This window comes from Parasteatoda tepidariorum, chromosome 6 (assembly GCF_043381705.1).
Source record: "Parasteatoda tepidariorum isolate YZ-2023 chromosome 6, CAS_Ptep_4.0, whole genome shotgun sequence".
Lineage (NCBI taxonomy): Eukaryota > Metazoa > Arthropoda > Arachnida > Araneae > Theridiidae > Parasteatoda > Parasteatoda tepidariorum.
In genome coordinates, this window is record NC_092209.1 from 7,108,345 (window position 1) to 7,130,674 (window position 22,330).

General features: G+C 27.8%; 1 protein-coding gene across 1 annotated transcript in view; it reads right to left on the reverse strand.

Moving 5' to 3' along the window:
* Positions 1-641: 641 nt before the first annotated feature.
* The window catches only part of LOC107439238 (transcription initiation factor TFIID subunit 4), a gene marked incomplete in the record, with an annotated part of 45,143 nt that continues 23,454 nt past the window's right edge, over positions 642-22,330 (reverse strand). The window contains 8 exon segments of the mRNA XM_043046237.2: positions 642-5,040; positions 6,646-6,699; positions 6,782-6,898; positions 10,599-10,655; positions 11,598-11,723; positions 16,091-16,221; positions 18,354-18,523; positions 19,548-19,744. Coding sequence (XP_042902171.2) covers positions 4,933-5,040; positions 6,646-6,699; positions 6,782-6,898; positions 10,599-10,655; positions 11,598-11,723; positions 16,091-16,221; positions 18,354-18,523; positions 19,548-19,744 — 960 coding nt within the window.

Consider the following 22,330-nt stretch of genomic DNA (forward strand, 5'->3'; position numbering starts at 1 on the left):
AATGCGTAGATTACAATTATTGAATTTCTTTACATATTTTTAGAGATTAAGAATTTAAAAATAAATAATGAAAGTCAAACAATATATTAAGATTTGGGTACTTTTCACAAGTTTAAAGGATACAATTTCGTACAGAGCGCAATAAAAAGGACAGCCTGAATAACTTTTGATCTGATGATTGGATTTTCACATATAAGGACACAATCTAAATGGTTTAAAGGCACGTAACCTTAAGAATACAAATAATTTGGCATAATCTTATTTAAAATTACATACGTCAAAGCGATGTACAAATCTGCTTTGTACAATTAAATTTTTTTTTATAATTATTATTATTATTAGATATAACTCTCAAGCAATCTCCTCACTAAATAATTGGAACCACAAATTTTGGTTCAAATTTTGATGCTTAAAAAAGTGAATCTAGTTAAAAGAAAATTATGTTTAATCAGAGAAAAATGAATTTTTATGTTATAGATTATAAATATCATCTGAACTGTTTTATTTAAGGAGAGGCTTTCAAACTGATGAGATACAGTTTTCGTAAACAAAACTCTGGTCAGTTCAAAATTTTTTCAGGATGCTGATTTTTATATTTTGCGCACTGTACCTCTCTATCTTTCGAGGGAGGAAAAATTGAATGCTTGACATGAATTTTTTTCTTTAATAAAGTTGCAATTTAGATATATTTTACAATTTGATGCACAACTTATGGATGTCATAACAAACAATACTTTTCTTTAAATAAATAGGAAAGTTATGAAATGAAAATTCAAAGCATATAAGTGAAATAAGAATAAAAAAATGCACAATATTGAAACTATGTTTCATAGAAATGATCCTTAAAAATCAATTAAATTTGAGCTTAATTAATTTCTTAAGCCCCATTACAAAACATAACTCAGAAAATATTAGATGAACAATAAAATATTTTTAAAATTACTCAGAATACCTTATATACAACTAAAACATGTTAATTTTCTATTCATAATATATTTTTTATGTATTTGTGATCTAATTTGTATTCTGAATTTCAACTTTTTATGTGACTTTACATTCAATAGAAATTTGTGTTTGCAACTGCATCAAAAAAGAAATGTTCTGTCCAAATTTTTGCTTTTTGTTATTAATGATGAATCCACACTTAGAATAAAAAATGCAGCTTACTGTTCATGATGTATCTCTCATGTCATTTTAAAAAGGTACTTTTAACAAAGATTAATAATTTAGACAGAAAGAAAATTTAAAAAAAAAAAAAGAAAGAAAAAGCTTTTTGCTGTTAAATTTGAGAAATTGTATATTTTGTTAACTCAACACAACTGAATGCAGCATGAATGAGACATTCCAACTTGACACAATGACACTTAAAATAAATAAGATAACCAGGTTTTGATGCTGGTAAAGGTACAATGAAATGTCAAATTTTAATTACATTCTGTAATTAAGTATAGATGTTCTTTAAATTATGAGGGTATTAAGCGGATCTTATCCGTTGAAATTCAGTGCTGACAAGTAATTATTATAAGTTTAATACCAGGAAAGCCCTAATTATCCTAAAAAACTTCAATGTTTCCTTTGGCTGGTGACAAAACAGTTTTTTTGATAAAAGGATGAACACCAGGCACAAATGTTTTCCTATCCTATGCAGTAAAAACTACAAAAACCTATTGTCTTATAACATTTCATATTGCTCACATCAACAATTTGTGACTTGTTCTCTTACATCCATCTCTTCAAGTAAGGGTTGGAAAATAAAAGCAGTCTGTAAAATCGAGACCACTAGAATTTTACTCGAACCACCAGGAAATATTTATTAGAGATAGAAGCTGTTTAGTTTTTAATTTTCAGTTTTGTCATAAAATAGCACAGCATATTTCATTATAATCGTGCACAATTTTTTATTTAAATTCACTTAGTCATTTTTTTAAAAGAAAAAAAAAATAATAGAGGCATGTATTCGAGAACTTTTTTACTTCACCATTGAAAGATATTTCAGGATTTCACATTTATACATACATACACACCTGTACAACAAAACCTAGCTATCTTATTCATTTAAGGTTTTTTTCTTTTGTGTACTTTAGTTAAAACTTCATTCTTTCCCTAGATCTACATTGAAGCATTTCAGAGTATAATTAGACCAATAACAAAAATTAGACCTTAACTAGACTGTCACACTGAAAAAAAAATTATAAAATATCAAATATAAAATATCAAATATAAAAGCTAAACAAATATGGATAATTTTTAGAAATTTGAAATTCTTTTGAAAAAATTTAAAAACCTCCAATTAGACGCTGAATTTCATAATATCTACAGAAAATCTGTAGTACATTAGTCGTAAGCAAAAACTGCATATGTTATGAGAATTAATTTTTTATGAAAGGGAGAAAAAAAATGAAACAATAATACATTAGCTCCAGCAAACAAGAAGTACATAGGTGAATCACACATAAAAACTTAATGATTTAATTTTTGATAATAATAAAAAAAAACATCCCGGTAGCAATAGTAACTTGAAAATTGTCTAACACCACACACAAGAAAACCATTCAATTAAAGGAAATGTGATTAAATAAATCTTCTATGTACAATAAATCTAAAACAGTACATCTCTGGCGATGAAAATATATAAGAGAATCCATCATCTAAGAATTAGCAATGACTTATTAACAATGTGCAATAGAAATAAGAGTATCTTAATATATATATACAAGAGGAAATTTTCTCTGATAACTGTTTCTAAGTTACTTGAAATGCAGTGGTAGGGTCACTGCATAAAAGGCAATATACAAGCTCGATCACAGTAGTACATGGTCCTCATTTTGAAAAGGCGTGCAATGCGCCACAGAGTTTAGTAACACAGCGGCATCAAGTAGTATTAATAGTTTTAGAATCAACACTTAGACATCATTCCCAGATAACATGTAAGCTTAAAACAAGTTTTCACTCTTGTATGCAAGTTTCTTTTAAGATATGAACGTTAAAATATTGTAAAATATTTATTGGTCATATTTCATTTGAAATCTACATTCTGCTTTTTCTACATAAACAATTCTAACGAAAAAAAAAAAAGGGAATTAACAAAATGCTCTTGTTGTAGTCTAATCTAAGAACAGAAAAAAGAAACATGATTATATCATGTTTCTTTTCTCAAAAGAGGGGGGGAAGAAATTATTGGGATTTTAGTGACTTTCGTTATATTTTAAAATACATTTGGCAGGTTTGGATTGATAAGATGCGTAATTGGAAACCAAGCTAACTACTTTTAAGGAAAAGTAGAACAAAATAAGCATAAATAATTTGTTGTAAAATAAAGTTCCATCTTTAATTTTGAAAATGAACTTTAAAACAACACAACTTTATACCCTACATCTTTTGGATAGTTTTGATATCTTTTTTAATTAGAAAAAAGGAAAAAAATATTAACATCTTGGGAAACTTTTGCCGAAAATAATTTTGCAACAATATATATATATACATACTTTAGGGAAACATAACTGAATTCCTCACCATGGTTCTATCTTAAGAAAGGAAGAAAAATAAAAGTTTCAACCTCAATATTTTCATAATAGTTCAAAATTCGTAAGCAGGATGCCAAAGTTTGAGAGAAATAATAAGGAAATACCAAATTCAAGTACAATAAAATTACAAAATGGATGAAAAAGTTTAGTTAGCCTTTACCTTGAAAAAAATAATTTACTGAAAAGAGGGAGAACATAGATTATCGCATAGGGCATTGAAATTTCTAAAATTTTTGTTTTGAATGCAGGAAAACTAATACTAGTTGAATGGCAAAACATAAGTAGAATAATTCAACAATGAACTATATTTTGTATCTAAATCTTGCTCATTTGAATTAAAATTAATATTGCATAAAATAAAAGTTTTTTTTTCAGCTCTTGTACATGCTTTTATTTTGTTACTTGTACCATGTCATAAGTTTATCAATGCATATATTGTATAATAATTGTAACTGTACTCCTGCAAAATGTTCAAGATTTTTTTAATGAATTTCTGCAAATTTCAGTCCTTTTTCTTGTGACAAACTGCGACCCTAATAATATTGTTAAATAATTTTTTGAAGATACCTAATAAATATTTGTATTTACCAAAAATCTTATAGCAGAACATTTGATACAATTCTGCTCGTGGGCCTGCAGTTAATCTGCTTGCAAGATAATAACTTAAGTTTACACTACATGTACCTGCAAAATGGTTATTGCAAACTTGGTCCAACCTTTCCACAAGAGTTACAAACTTAAGATTACTTTGTTACCTGGATATATGTCAACTTTCTACTTAGTGATGCAAAAATTTAATTTAAAAGGAAAGCCTTCTGTCATGTCAATTAAACGGTATGGATTCACACCTGAGTATATAAAAACTACTTATAAAATAAAATAAAAAGTTACAGTTAACAGCATCATGCTGTCACATTTTAGTTAACTTTAAACACTATAAAACATTATATAAAAACCCTTTAAAAGATATAAAAATATTTTAAAAGGCGACGTTGAGTCTCAACCGGTTTTGCATAATCAGTCCGCTTCAAGCGAATAAAACATATACAATAGCTCTCACTTTTATCATCGTTTTTATCACGAATTTTCGAATCATTTTGTACAATATGGAGTGCTATAATAAATAATATGATAATTTGCACAGTACTTTGTTTACAACATTTCAAATATATTATCTCTTTCTTTCTCTCATAAAAACAAAATTAGAAGCGAAGCAAAAGTACAGCATTTGAATTGTGTCCTATGTACAACAAAAAAATAAATCATTTACATTCACGATTCTCACTGTGACTGTCGCTTATGGATGGACAGCAGAAGTCACATGATCCAAAATTCATGATTCATCCATGAAAGGTTAAAAGGGACCCATATCCCGCCTAAGCCGAAGTGACAAGTTAATGTGATACATCTACCTAGCATAATATTTATACAGTAGTGAACTGCGGACAGTTTTAGGCTCTGTTTCCATCACAAACAGCAAGTCTCTAAGATTGACCCTCTTGACACGAGGCCGAGTCTAAAAAAAAGAAAGGAAAAATATGTGTTACAATAAGTTTTAAATTTTTCTACTCACAAATAAATTAAAGTGGCCATAAACATTAAAAATATTAATTCTGTGACTTTATCAGACCAGTGGTCGGAAGTAGTGCACTTGAAATTACAGTAGTCGCCACTTCTTTCCGTAGTTTGTAGTATAGTGAGTAGTGCGATACCAAAAAAACAGTAGTTATGTAGCAATTTCTGCAAACTAGCTGTGTACTTCAGTAAACTAACTTCTGTAACTTAGTTTAGAAAAGAAACACGGTTCTAAGGCAAGTAATTTGATGGATACAAATCTTCGCAATTCCATCATTGAATGCAATGAAAATAACCCCGAGGCTGCAACTGAGTATTAACAGAAGTTACATATTTAAAATCCAGTATCACTAGCCATTATGAAAAGTAGATAGTTAGTCACTTCGGTTGCACTTTCAAACGCGAATGCACACTCGTTAAACATTGATGTTACTTCAAAGAAATGGAACGTATTTTTGATGTACTTAATTTCCTTGAGGAAATAGAAGAGCATTAAATAATTAAAAAATTATTTCATAATTTTGCATTTCGTGATAAAAATATTCACTGTTGAAAAAGGCATAAAAAGTTAACATTAAATGAACTTAACAAAAAATGTTTCAGAATAAAAAACTGGCTCATATAAACATCAATAAATATTTCTCAGTTATTCCCTTATATTTAATGTAAGCTAATTTCTTAAAAACCATTTTGAACATAAGTGTAAATAAAGTTCTTCTAAGTATGAAAAATGTGTTTAATAAAAAGTCTGCATCAAAAGATCAACTAATTAGCAACTGGCAAAAACTGTGGAAAACTTCTGGTGCTAGTTAGCATAATTATGTCTATAGTTACGGAATACTGTTCTTCAAATAGCGTAGATAAATATTTTTGCTAGGTTGAACATTTTGTATCGAATATAATTGGGAAAATGTTTCTCCATCCTGCACTATTTCGCTATTGAAGTACATGGAAAAAGCAGTTTTGCTATGAGGAGAAGACTGCAGGTTAAAATAAGACTTTTTACGAGCAGAACCAACAGTAGGTTAATAAGACTAAAAATGAAAAAAAAATTTTTTGAAGCTTAGAATAAATTAATGCAAAAGGAGAAAAAACTAATACTAATAAATTAATTAAAAAAATGAAACATAAGAAGAAATGTAAAAGAAGGTAAAAAATAAATAAATAAAAATATAACTTCGAATTTTTTGCTCTAACTTATCTCATTTTGAAAATTTTAGTTTCCCCCATAATTACACTTTCAGTAAAAATGCTGGACCACAATAAAATGCAGATTAAAAAACAAAGAGCAAAAAACTAACATAAATAATAAAGATAAATAAAAAAAATAAAATGGAAAAGTTGAAGGAAAAAAAGCAATAAGTCCTGTTAGATGATAATAACTAATAACTCACAATTTAAAATCTTAACTAACTCATAATAAAGGGGGAAAAAAGATGGTAACATTTACTGAAGAAAATATTTAAAAAAAAAAAAAAAAGGACTAAGAACAAAAATAAAAGTGAAAAAGTGAAACATAAATTGCTGGAAACAAATTAATACTTACAGGTATTCGAAAACTACTGCTGTTTGAAAAGGAATTATCACTATTACTTCCAGCCTAAAAAAAAAATTAAAAATAGACATTATAGGAAAATTATGCATGGTTACTAAACTATAAATTCAAAAAGAAAACTTTTTACCTGGCCAGAAGACGAAGCAGAATTATCAATTTTTTGCTTTTTTCTAGGACCTATTGCAAGAAGGGCAGTAAGATTTGCTTCCCGTTGTCTCATCTCTTCTATTTCAGCTCTTTGCATCTACAATTCAATATTCAGATTAGTTTTTTGTTAATTCCTGTGCCTGCAATGCATATTCTGTTGATTTCTCCAAGACAACCTATATATGTGGGAATCCAATCCCCACTACAGCAGCGCCACCCCACATATGTGAGATTCCAGCTAAACGCTCAGACGGAGCGGTTGTGTTATTTCGATTGTTGTTATTTTTTTCATTAAATTTGTTGTTACAAAAGCGTAGTTATTTCAGCTATACCTGACGCCAACCTCCACATGGGGGCTCTGGCCGTTTGATAAAATATAATTAACATAGACGGTGTTGATTAACCAACGATAATTGATAATTAAACACAGACGGTGTTTACTGTTTACTTGACTTACCAGACGGGTGAGTTTAAATTTGAACTGCATCTCTGGCCTTGACCTTGGTTTTTGTGAAAGATAATTAACACAGACGGTGTTAGTTAACCGAAAGATAACTAAGCACAAACCGTGTTTACCTAACTTACCAGACGGGTAAGTACAGCTTTCGATTTGAACTATCTCTCTTAAACTGTATTAATTATTATACAATGACATCNTCAGGCTCTTCAAAATTTTTGTTAAACTTTTAAGTTAAAGCGACTTTGCTAAAGGCTATTTTCTTTAAAAAATACTGTTTATAAAGATGAAATATTTTATGGCAGCATTGCATTTTATAAAAATGGTAATTAAGCACTGTATTTAAATTAGAACTCAGCATAAAAGAATATTTCAAATATGCAATAAAATGTAAAAAAAATTTGTTTAAAAAAAAAAGAATATCTTAATAGACCTGTCATTAATTTTTAGCAATAGATTTTCAGTCCTATTTTACTAGTTTCTTTTACATTTGAAAAGAACATGTAACGGAGAAGACATTTTTCAAACATCAACATTTTAATTATTTTCCTAGAATAATTAAACTAGGAAATCTAAATCTGATTACCAATTTCCAAATTGTTTATTTCATAGTGCAATCCTCATTTCATCGTCTGAGATATTCAAAAAAAAAAAAAAAAATCTAAAATTTCTAAAAAAAAATCTTAATGTATAGAGAGAAAAAAAAGCAACGAGGTTTTAAAGAGGTGAGAGAAACCTTAAAGTACAATTTTTAAAAAGAAAATATTTGTAACATTAATTAGAATTAAACCTGTAAATAGAAATAATTCTCTTGGTCTACCATTAACAATCATGCATTAATTTTTCTTACAATTAAAAAAAAAAAAAGCAGAATAAACAGGAAATTAAAAATATTATAAGTATATATCATTTATCTAGCTAAATAAGGACAACATGAATTCCATTCAAAAATAAATTATAATATAAGTTATATAGATTTTAAAATTCTGTATAAAACTGATAATAAGAGTTCATTTTTTAAAAGAAAAAAAAAAGAGTTAACGTAATAAAAAGTTTTGCATTACATTGTTTAATTTGTTTAATTATAGGCTTGTGGATGCTGAAGACATCTAGGGAGGCACTAAAGATTTCTAGAGGACCAGCAACAAATTTGTTACATTAAAATTACTAATAAGAAATTTTAATTAAATAACAAATCTTTCCCAAAAAAGTTTAAGGTATCTAATAATTTGGTACTTTTTCTCTGCAACTTTTGGATTTCTACAGTTAGTAGCACTGGGCGATGTTAAGATTTTGGCATTGCGATGCATCGCCACTCTAGCATCACGATAATTCGATACACAATAATAAACTCATCACGATAATAAACTCAATCCTCAGCTAACTTTCAAAAAATGCTATTAATTCATCAACAATAAATTGATTTCTTTCTTTTTGGAATCAATAAATCACAACAGTGACATGATGCATTGAAAATAAAAATAAAAAATTTGAATAATTTGTGCAGAAGGGGGAGGCTTGAGGCAAAAATTAGTTTACCACTGCCTATGTCATTAAATAAGTAATTATGACTATAAAAATCAAAATGCACACTGAGATCATTCATAAAAATCTTCATAAACAGAAAAATAAAAATTTTGCTGATGAATTGAAAAGTTAGGAACAAATAACGCTAAAATGTACGAAACTTCCTATTCACCCACTTCAAATTCAAATTTAGTTCATTACCATCAATAATAAAAAAAAAAGGAAAAAGCTCTTCATGCAAGCTTGCAGTCATCAATTTCATGGTCTACTGTGAAACCTTCATCATGATGCGTGTAGAAATCGCTGTTAATGATGCATCTGAAACATCTCACGCATCTCGGTAAATCGCAATTTTAGATGCTTTGAAAAGTTGCAGATTCAAACATCGGATCGGCGATGATTACACAACATCAATATTTTTTTATCTTTAGATGTATCGCCCAGTCCTAACAGTTAGTTTACAAACGTTTGCTGCCTGACTAGAAATCACAGAAGTAAATGTACGGGACAACATTGATGGGCTGCAGGTTGGCCAAATTTCCTCATAAATGTTTATTACAGATCCATAGGAATATTTATAGATAAATTGCCAAGTTGATTTAATTTAAATTGCATAGGAATGTTATGTCATTATATATTGTCGATTTTCATAAAAAAGTTTTAATAATAAAATTATTAGCTAATAAGAATTTTCAATAAAATAACAGCATGATAAAAGCGAATAATAGTGAAAATATTAAACTACTTGAAAAAAATGAGTCCAATAAAAAAACTTTTTCTTACAGAGTGGCGTTAAGAAATTGTTTGCTTTGTCAAGTGGACGGTGATCCAAAAAAAGGTTGGGAAACTGTTTAAATTAAAATTATTTTTATAATACTTATCTAAACAATTTAGTTTCTTCCAGTCTTTATGGTTTTTCCCAATGTCCCGAAAGAAATGTCTCTTTCAAAATAAATTTTAACCTTGTTAAAAACGCATTTAAAATTAATAGTTAATTTTCTAATTATTAATTAGTGGCTAATTTTAAACTTGGACTTGGCCCAGAATCTCATGCAAACAATGATATTTTCAAACTCTATCAGGAATGCCAGAAACAAGAATAGTCTGCCAAGTTTTTGTGCCTCTTCGGATGCAGCACTATTCACTGGTGTACATTTTCTCTCTCTTTTATATTCTTTGTTCTAGTTTAGTGGCATACATTATTTATGAGTTGATTTCTGAATAAAGGAATAAAGCTATATAAAAAAAAGTTACTTTCATTTATTGACAATTTTAATAAATGCCACTATAGTTTATGATTTAATTTCATTTCTTGCATACCAGTGTCTTGCCTTTATGAATGGAACTGCACAATATGTTTTTTTCACTGCAATGAATTTTTTTTTTAAATTTTAATATTGTATTTATAGTTAGTGAAAATTTCAGTCAACCTTAACTTGTTCTGGAAAAAAAAAACTATTGCTTGCGTTTCAAACAAAACTTTAATCAATATCGTCATTTTGTTAATTGACAAATGTTTAACGCACATACATGTGACAAAAAAGTGCAATCCTTTTTTTTTTTTAAAACAAAACATGGTTAAAAAAAGAGGAATAAATCACAATCAAATAGAACTAAAATTTGAGTCTTAATAAATTCAAAACAATCAGAACATATTTAGAATTCGGCAATTTGATAAATGAACAATAACTCATTATTGTAATTCAAGGATGGCACCCTGACAGTAATAAATTTCCATCAAAATTCTTAATAAATTTTCTATAAAACAAAAAGTGCTCTTTCCTGACTACAATAAAGAAACTTAACAACATACCTCTTTTGCTTTAGCTTTCAGTTTCAAGAGTTCTGGGTCTTCCAGTTTTGATCGACTCTGAAACAAAAAGTAAGTATGTACTTAAATAAAAGAATATAAATTATCAAAATATTGAAATGAAGAAAGCAAACAGTTTTCACTAAAAAAAAAAAAAATTATGATGTTTATTCCAAAATTTCTTGAAAGTTTCAGAATCTCTGAAGCTTTAAATAAATCCATATTTTTAAATCTTTGGGCACCTAATGTCCAGAAGTGAGGGCTAATATTTTCTGCATCAGATATTTCGGATTTGTTTTATCAGTTTCAACAGTAACAGATTCTTTTCAAAGATCTGTTACACAATATATAATATATTAGTTGTTGCTATTTGATTGGGTATATAAAAATTCATGTCAGCCAATGAGAAGCAATGATAGTGCATAGTCTCTTACATCTTTTATCAGCTATATATAACTATCAATATAATTATAAATTCGTATAGAATTTATAAATCTACATAGCTAGCAGTTGGTAAATTATGCCAAATCTGTTACTTCTCCACAGATATGGTTTTGAATCATATTATCCATAAAAGATTACTTGAAATTAGTAGTGAAAATAACATAAATTGAGTAAAATTTGAAAGTGAATTTTAATATATTTTTAATGGAGAATGTAAATAATAGATGGTGATGAAATGATAATTTAATGGCCATGAATAAAATATTTCAGAAAGTGATCTTGATTTGATTTTATATCCGAACTAACCACATAATATTTGTTTCAAAGCCTGTTACTTACTTTGGAACAGGTATTGTTTTGAATCTGATTACCCATAGCAGATAAAAAGAAATTAGTTGTGTAAATTTTTTTAATAGTTTTATTCATACAATTAAGCACGGAAAGTGCTTCATTTTACACAAAAAGCCGTGCTGAATAGTTTTTGACTTTTCTTAAAAACAAAAGCTATTAATTATAACATTATAATGAATAACTGTTCAACTATTTAAAACTACCTACTTTTGCTGCTTTAAGTAAAATTTCTTTTTCTTGGTCATCATGACGCTTCTTTTCTAGTTTATCTAATTCTTCCAGGAACTTTATCTGAGATTTTGTATCTCGTGTTATCTCATATTTTGGATCATTCTATAATAAAAAAAGAAAACTATCATCATCACAAGTTTGGTAGGATTTAAATCAAAAAAATTTTAAATTATTACAAATATACTCTTAAGAGTATAACTATAGGTTATTGTAAATGATTTCCCCCCCTAAGTCTCATGTAGAGAAATAATTAGAGGGAAGATTTTGATAAAAGTCAAGTTGGAACATTTAAATAACATAATTTTCCTTTGTATGCAAAATAATTTGCTGTTTAACAAACTTATTTAAATTACATCCCTTTAGTTTTATGTTGATTTAAATACAAGTCCTCTTATAAAAATGTAATTTGTGTTTATGAAAGATAAAGGAAAAACAAAAGAACAACGAATAAATTGGCACTAATTGATATTTTTTTCTACATTTTCCACTCTAAATAATTTATTCTTCATTTTAAATCTAACTGACATATTGGGTCTTGGTCGTTAAAAATTCACGAGGGTGTTTTGTGTCAAGCTCGAACAAACGACAACTACTTTTCTAAATGTTAGTTTTGAATAATTATATACAAAATAACTTCAATAGTTTAATTAAAAATTATTTTAATAATTCTGTTTTTAAATAATATAAAGCATTATTATACATTTTATGAGTTTCGATAGGTAAACAAAAATTGCAATGACACAATTATAGCTATTTCATAAATAGAAGCATTAAAATTAAAATTGATACCATAATCAGCATTACATCATTTAGAAGAAGAGTTACAAAAGTAGGGAGCAACTATATTTTTTAATAACTAGATGAAAGAAATATTCAAATCTTGGATCACAGAGAGAGAAATTTGTAATATGGATCAGTGTAATTATTTGCACTGAGTCATTTATATTCTGTCACAATACCTTGGACTGGTATATGTAACAGGATGTTCCGATTTCTTTTGGACTTTGTGCCACCCAAAAGATGCGATAAATCAATTTTTGAAATATTTAAAAAAATTTATTAAGCAACATTGTTAATGATTGATTTTATTATTTTAGCACCTGCAGGGTATATGAAAACAAGTTTTAGTTGCCAGAATATCTAAATTCGATAAATGAACAAGTTTAGAAGAAAAGATCTCGAAATGAGTGTTAATCAAGGAGTAAGATCTAATGGACAATTACAGTCAATTTTTTTAAAAAAATTTTAATGCATTCAGAATCCCTCAAAACTACCAGAAATTTTTTATTACTTTCCTAATAAGGCTATTTATTTAGTTATTTTTAATCAAAAAACGCTTATTTTTGTTTTCACCTGAAACGGAGAGTCCCGATTCACGAACTGACGTCACATGTGTTCATCTGACGTTCACTTACATTGCTGTGCTGTGAAAGCCAATATGTTCTTGCTTTCGTTTCAATTTTCGTAATTAAATCCAACTACTTTAGATGGTCAATAACTATCTGTACAAAAAATTGCACCCTAATATCGCTTAATAAAAATGTGGTTTAATACAACATATTTTTATAATGTTACATTTCAATGGTACCCACTGAAACATTGCTAATAATTGACGAAATTTTCTAGCTCTGAATATTTAAGATTTTTTAGTTCAATAATAAAAGTGTGCGGTATTGCTTATTAAATGATGCGCTATAAATACAAAATAACTTAGTTTTTTCATTTTTTTTTAACCATAATAATCTTAATTTTAATGTATACTTCAAATTCATTTCATCAAGATTTATTTTCATCTTACGTGAAAGAAATGTTGGATCATTTTTTTTTAATGTAGATTAAATAGTTTAAGGTTTTAAAATGTAGGAAAGCCTAGGTTATTGATAATTTTTATTTATTTATTCTAGCGTGAATTCAAAGCATGTAATTGTCTGCAGCATAGCAGTAGCCTTTTAAAAGATTTGTGATCACAGCAAAACTTCAAATTCATTCTTTCAACAAAAAAATTTAATGTTAAAAGAAATTTTTTTCATACATTCCAGTAGATTTTCATTAATTTTATTTTAATTGCCTTAATGTATGTTTTAAGAGTATTTGAAATCAAGCACATGCATTTATTTAGTTCCTTATTACAGAAGCAGGAATTAAATTTTATAAGTGCATATAAAAAAAAATTTTCCGCCATATAGCAAAGTTCATATTTACTCGAAGAATAAAAATATTGAGAAAAAATATCGACATTACTGTTTATATTTTAATTATTTAATAAATAATAAAGAATGTGCATTATAGAATTACTTTGCATTTTGTATAAGTTAATTTTTTATTATTGTTTTTTAGCTTTAGTGAAACAAAAACTTCTAGCTTAATGATATTCGCTGAGATTTTGTGGATAGATGAGTTAATTAGATGTGGATAAATGAGAAATTAAGTGAAATTTTAAGTATAACTAGATTATGGTGATGATGATGGTCAGATATATTTCAATGGACTAGATTCTTGAAAGTGTTAATACGTTTTTGGCTATACCGAATGCTTAACCTGAGATTTTTTTCCAACTATTTTAATTAAATTTTCTTAATTAAAAATGCATAATGTATTAATTTTACTATTTTAGAATTCTTCATTGCAAGCACTGGCAAATAGTTTGCAAAAATACTGAGAGAAATGAACAATAACCATACCTTGTTAATACTATATTGCAGAAAAAGGAATTAAAATGTACAAATTTGAAAATAATTTCTAACTGTAACGAAATTCCCATTTAGGCAAAGAATAATAAATATAAGCGTAATGTATTTTTAAATATTTAATACATAGTAAAAAAAAAAAAGAAAAAAGATGACATAAACTGCATTAGTCAATATTTACTTAATCCTTCAACTCTAGTAATAAATAAAAGAAGCAACATTATTTGAATTCTTGAACATTAGCACATAGATTGTAACGATGTTGGACTGAAGATATATTATTTTCTGCATGAGAAAAATTTTCTGTATACTCTTGTTATTACAAGAAAAAAAAAAGGGATTTTATTTTTAATGAACAGAATCCATGCTTCATGAAACTGAATAATAAGTTGAAATTAAATTTTTAAATTTAGGTAAAACATACATTTTACTTAACATATACTATAATATGTTTGCACAAAGCGAAAAAAACAAAAAAACACTCTGAATAAGTTTTGATCAAATTTTCTGAACAGGGATTAAATCTTAATGGTTTGAGAGGGTGGGCTCGAATATGTTAATTAGTACAGACCATATTTTCAGTTAAAAAATCAGACATAAAAACATACTTAATACTTCCTGAGAAATTATATTTTAATCGAATAAACAAACACAATGGGGGATATTTTTTTGCAACAGATTTGGATTCTTTACCCTTAAAATATAACTACAACCTGGGGGGGGGGGAATTAGGGTGTGCTATTAGTTTGGTCAGGAGAGTGGTCCAAAATTTTGATTCCTTAAAACTTCTATCTTTTGTATATTTTGACATATCTTAGGAACTCTCCCAGTAAATATTTGAACAGAATTATAAAATTGGTTTAAAGGCATTTCCAGGTAAAAAATTAATTTCAAGTAATGTGTAGATATGCACATTTTTTATCATTCAAAGAATGTAAATTTCTAAAGCAAAATACAAATCTGCTAATTAGTTCCTAAGAAATAAAATTTAAAATTCGACTTCTCTACTTGACTGATTTTGTATTTTGCCTTGTAAAATTATATTCTTTAAAATGATATAAAAATGCATAGTACTATTAAATAAAATAAATAAAAAATAATAAATGAATACTAAAAATTTTTTGCATGCAACTAACTTTGAATTTACAATTTTGTTTACAGTTGTGCGCAGTTTTTTTCTTTCTTGATTCACTTAAAAAATCCCTAAAATATACTGAATTACGCAAAAGGTCTAAACTTTAGACCAGCCTCCCGACGTTACTATTGAGAGATTAGTTCCCAGATTGCAGTGACGATTCCAATATCAGAAATCGAAAATAGTTGGAAAAAGGTATGTTTATTCGGAGAAAGTCTGATTTGGTAACTTAAAAATATCATCTGCACTAATTAATTAGCATATTTGAGGTCACCCCCCTTGAAATATTAAGATTGAGTCATAGTACCTGAAGATCAGGTCATTAGTAGAAAAATTAAGCAGGGTGATTTGTTTTCTTTTCTTGTGCACTGTACATTTAGTAAAACACATTTGTAATTTTAAAAATAAAAATTGCTAAAAAATTTTTTGGAATAACTGTTTAATAAAATATAGATTTTTGATCAGCAAAACTAGGGGATACCTCATGATGAGTAATATAGATGAGTTTTACCACTGCAGTAAGAAAAAAATAACTGTCCAACAAACAATCACCTTTTCAACAACAAATTTCATCTAGCCAGTGTTAAAAAGAAAAACTTTTGAATTGACAATTTTTAAGGAAAAGTGAATAAGTTATAACAGCAAACCTTTATAATTTCACTCCTGTGGTCAGATACTATACTTAATCTTTCAATTAAAGTCTTCAATCTATTCTCGGCAGCATGCGACACTAAATCGACGACATCACTCCGAATTTCATCCAGACCATGTTTTTTAGCTAGGAAAAGACAGCAAAACAATAAATGTTTCTTAAGTAATAACACACAACATTTTATGTAGGAAAAAAATTTTCAGGAAATTTTTTCCATTTTTCAGGGGAAAAAAAAAAATTGCAATACTAAAATTTTTTAGAAATTTCATTCAGTGCTTATGCTTAATTTGAAGAAGAAAAAAAAAAGAAGTTTTTCTTGTTTATCAACAGAAACAATTCTAAAAAATAATGCACATAGCCATGCAATACATCAGTAATATAAAGATGAGAATAATACTGGTGCACCAAGAACACCAATGAAATTTTAAACAAAAAGTTAGGCATCATTATCAGAACAAAATCATTATCAATCTTACTTACTACCAGGGCTGTCACATTATTTTATTTAATAACCTCCGTTGAACAGTAAACCCAATTTTGAGTTTAAGACTACTAATGTTTAACTCCATAGCATTGTAATTTTAAACTCAATCCAACAGACAAGGAAACTCCTGGATTAAGTATTGGGAGAAATTTGCCTTTGTGGAGGACTTTTTCGATGGAACTAATCCGCATTTGCGTTACATGGAGAGGAAACTCACATGGTTAGCCTGACAGCAAGGGGACTTTAACCCATGATCCGTCTACCACTGAGGATATTTTACACCAGCACTTTTGTCGGTGCGAGCCGTGTGCAAAATTTGTATCGATAAGCCATTGCTGAGATTCGAACCTGGTTCACTTCATTGGAAAGCGAATTCTATATCCCCTGGCCACGACGGATCCTGGTAAATTATTGAAGATTTTATCCTGTTTTAAAAGTTAGGTCTAAAACCCATTTTTGATGCAGTTTTTGACCATTGCTGAAATTTTTTCCAAATAATGCCTCATGGACTAAAATGTAGACACACCAAAACTATTATAACACATTAAAATAACCTGTTTGTATTAAGAAATTTATTCTAATAACTGTACTAAACATTGATAAATACACTTGAATTAATTGATTGAATTTTTTTTTAAGTCACTTAAACAAACATTTCTATTTTTGTAAATTATAATTAATTCACTTATCAGGGAAAATATTATAATCATGATTTTTAGGCAATGTTCATGCACATATAAATATTAACAATAAATATTGAGAATAAAATCCCCCCCCCCCAAGATGAGAGTAGACAATTATTAGAGACCACTTTAGTGTCCCATAAGTTAAAAAATATGCCTAAATTGCAGCACAAAAGAAAATCTATATTTAGATTTATAAAAATTAACAACTCATTACCAGCATAGGAACTGAATTTTAATACAGCAATGGAAGAGGTCAATGTTAAAAGAGGTATGTTACAAATCTGCACTTTCGAGAAAAACTGTCTTGAAAGATTGTTTTAATTAGTTCCAAATTGTTGGATTCCCTTTTTTAAGCAGTCTAGAAAATTACCCGGTATTTGATGATCGGTGACTGATATTCCAAAACCAACAATAAACTTATTTTCGTAAAAATGTTACATACCCCCTTTCAATAAATATTGATCTCGGAATATTAATAGTACATACAAAGATTTTAGAAAACCCTGTTTAAAGTTTTAATGATTTTGGCTATATTATTTTTCTATAGAGGATATATAACATGAATCAAAATTTATGTTGCATAAATAATTATTTCATAAATCAAAACTATGTAAAATTATATGCTACAATCCAATTCTATAAAACCCAACCCTGCACACTACACTGATAAGGACAATTATAGAGAGGATCTTATTTTTAAAAACAAAGTTACAGTAAATAAATATTTAAAACCTTTCAACATTGCATTAGAAAATTAAGAATTTAGGAAAAAGTGGTTTAAGTGAAAAATTATAACATCAAAAGAAAAGTTCCTCAAAAACGCCTTTTTCCAGGTTTTTTAAAATAATGTGACATTTCCAGAGTTTTACTTAACGCACATGAACCCCCAGCGTTAAATTCTAATGGCAACATGAATAAGGCATAACGTTTACTTTGTTTAATACCAAAAAAATATATATATATTGTGTTTGATTATTTACGCATATCAACATATCGTTTTTAAATAATGACTATCGTCAAGTAGAGAGCCGTTAACTATATAATGTTACGTATAATTATTTTAGAGCACTATGTGTGAATATACTAACCAATTGTAAGAACCCGCCTATGAAGTGCACTTGATAAAAAATGGTTTTCATCCTTACAAGATCTAATTTGAGTACCAACTAGTTCAGAATTTGTAGCTAGTATCCTCTGGCTTTCTTCAACCAAGTTGACTCCACCCATGGCAGCCACATCGTTTATGTCATCCTCATCCCTACGTCCAACACAAAGTTAAATATACATTTGGACAATAAACCACAAATTAAGGGTCAATATAACAAGCATGATACACAGCTGTCAACATGGATAGGAAAAAATCCAGCAGATATTACAAAATAATATGAATTGTTGCATAATGTACTAAAATTTTAAGTATAGGGAATTTTATAGTCATCACAATAGAAAAACTGCAATATTTTCTAGTTAAGATTGACATTAAATGAACTTGAAATGTTATGTATTATGTTTACTCATAATTTCGAATATTAATAGGCATTTAATTCTTCAAAGATAGTTAAGATTATTTTTTTTTAATTTAAAGAGAGTTCTAAATAAAAATAAACTGAATGTTTTAGAACAAATAAGTTTTAAACCGATTTCTGAAAATGAGGCTTGTTACATTATGTATAAGTTATACTTATTTAAATATTCAAGAAAGCAACAATCTGTACAAAAATTCTATTTCAATTAGAATTTTTTTAGGAAACATACTCAATTTTAGGGAATTTTCTAAAATGCACAAAAACCAGGAGAATTTTATTTAAACCAGTAGTCCAGGATAAACTAGCAAAATCCAGTAGAGTTGGCAGCTATGATGATATTTATATATTTATTTGTATAAACACAAAGAATAAAAAAATTAAATTTTTATGATTAGAGCTATTTAATTCAGTAACACAATTTTTAGTAAAACTTTATTACTACTAAAAAAAGCTTTTTTGTTCATGACAAGCATTTTATATATTTTTTTTAAACATTAGTTAATCAGATCTAGTTATAAAACACGTATATTTTACGAGAAGTAATCTTCCAATACAATGTTAATATTTTTTTCGCCACTGAATGGCATTGTTTAATGTTACTGTTATGTATTCAATATGTTCTATTTTCACTAGTCTTTTATCCTCCATTTTGTCAAGAACACCAACTGGGTACAGTAGGTTTTGGCCCTCCATTGGCTGTTGCGCCAGAGTTTAGCTACCTAAGATCAAGACTGAATCCAAATAAAAACATCTTACCTCACAGAAACAAAAGGTTTCTTTTCTTTGGAGGCAACTGCAGAAGGCTTTATTATTGAGACTTGTTTAGGTAACATAACTTTTGATTGGAGGGCACCCACTGTGGCTGGAGATTTCTCAACAATACCAGTATAGGAACCAGTTGTGGTGGATAATATAGGTCGTATAGATCTTGTTATATTTTGTGGCATATTAGGCTAAAAGAAATGAAAAGTACATTTAAAAAAATAAACACACAAAATCAAAAGTTTACAAATTCTTCGTTGGTTTGCATTAACTTTCCCTTAATGTGTAATAATAATTTTCCCTAATTATTATATCTATCATATGATTCAAGGTCACATGAATCAAACAGCATGATTTGTATTCACACCTTTCTAAAATTCAAAATCGTGATTCACTTCACTCTTCTTTACATTTCAATATCATGATTCATATTCATGTGATTTTAAAATAAAACAGTGTGATTCATATTCACACAATTTTAAAACCAAACACTGATTTGTATTCATGCAATTTTAGTTCAGACATTGCAATTCATATTCATGCGATTTCATATTTTTATTTTAAAGCTTTTTTCCAATTAGAAATGTTTATAATTTAAATTCAAACTTTGGTTGTTTGTATTATAGGATTAAAATGTGAAATAAAAAATTTGGAATAGATTATAGAATTTTATGTTTCTATATAAATTCGTTATGAAAAAATTAAAAACCCAATTTATGCAATAAATTACAAAAAAGTATTTTTCATTCATGCTACAAATATATTTTAACAGAAATATTTAAAAAGTATAACAGAGACACTATAATGACACTATAGATAATATAATGTAGAGTGTCAACTATTTACATAAAATTATTCAATTAAATGTTTCCTTCAAGTGTTGCTAGAGGGCCATAAAAAACGCAACACGATGACGCCAGAGTGGATCGTCCTTAAGTATTACAGTTCATGGTTTTAACATTATATTGAAAAATTAATAAATGAGTGGGAATAGGTTTTAGCAAAAATATGGGAATAGACTGAAAGCTTTTAGTTAAGTTTTTTTTTGCAGCCTGTGATAAGTTAATATTGATTGCTCAGTTACAGAGATTTCTGCAATGTGATTTCATTATTTACACAATTTGAGTAGTTTATGAAATTGTCAATTATGAATTGAATATCTATCATCAACTATAAGGCAAAATTAGGAAATTTTGATACTGACCAAGGGCTAGTTATAACATTCATAATAGTCGAACCCTTTTTTTTAAAAAAGATGTGATAGTTTAATCACAAATTTAAATAATTAAAAAACTGTTGATATTATCACTGCAACATTTCTTTAAAAATATTTCATAATAATATAATCAATGTGACAAGATTCATCTCTAAAATAATGGACAATTTTAAGAAACAAGCATGAAATAAAGTAATTTTCAAAATACAGTCGAGCCTCTTTATTGCCAAAACCGCTTGACGTGGAATATCGCATTACATGAAACACACGTTTGGTTCTGTGAGTCAGCAATCAATTATTATTGTATTTTACATGCTTAACATGAAATTTTGAAGCTGATTATTGCTTATCATGAAAGAAAGAAAACTGAAAACAGCACACATGATAATAATGTGAATAAAGTCAAACTCATTCATTTTCAGAAATGCTATTTCTATTTTCTTCCTTTGCTAGAAGTAACAGATGGGCAAATAAATAAAATAGTTTAGTAAAGTAGTTAACACTTTTGAGCTTATTTTAATTTGTTTCATAATAGTATTGTTTGCATACATTAATGTAGTACATAACATGTATTAATAATACATAAATTTTTTTCATGATGTATCGGATAAAACTAAATTCAGTTTTTTAACATAAATAATAATTACAGATTTCGCATTAAGAAGATTCAACTGTATTTTAAAGTAATCATAACAATTCCATACTTATTCAATAAATTACAATGCACATGGGTTAATTTTTCCAGGAAAATGTTGCGACCGTGCAGAGATCAGCAGACAATTATTTAATTGCCATTTGTGGCATTGAGTTGTCCAATGGTCAATTTCGCATTACATCTCCTATATATTTTTTTAATAAAAATTATTTACAAAATTTCAGTAGAAAAAAATTATCAATTGGGTATTTGCACTTCAAAATGAAGATCACACATGTGAACTATCACGTCAGCACAGACTGATCGTTTATAAACAAAATGGGGTGTTAAAGTCGAGCTAAGTTTCTCCACATAAATTAGAATGTTAATTAATGTGATATTAATTAAATACAGCGCCATATTGCACATCAAATATGTTGAAATATATTTTTTTTCTCATCTGCGTCTTCTATTTGACTCAGATTTACTATTGTTTATATATTAACACATAATATGTGTTTTATAATGTGATATATTGTTGCTTTATGTACCTGGCAACTTTAATGCACAATCAGTTTGTTTATATTCTACGTGACTTCATGCCTGTCTTTGTATTAATTAAGAAATATATAGCAAAAGAATTGAAATCTTTTTGAAAGAATCTCGGTGAAGAACATAGAACGTTTCACTAAGGAGAATTGACACCCGACGGGCTTGGCTTACTCGAAACAGAATAGAAAAAGAGCGGTTGCAAATGTCATGTTTCAACAACCAATTAGGATTGTTAAAACCACACTATGCCACTTGCACATATCCAATTAAAAAAAAATCAAGACAAGTTATCACCCATGTAATATTTTTTTTTCCAAAAAAAAAAAAAAAAAAAAAAAAAAAAAAAAAAAAAAAAAAAAAAAAAAAAAAAAAAAA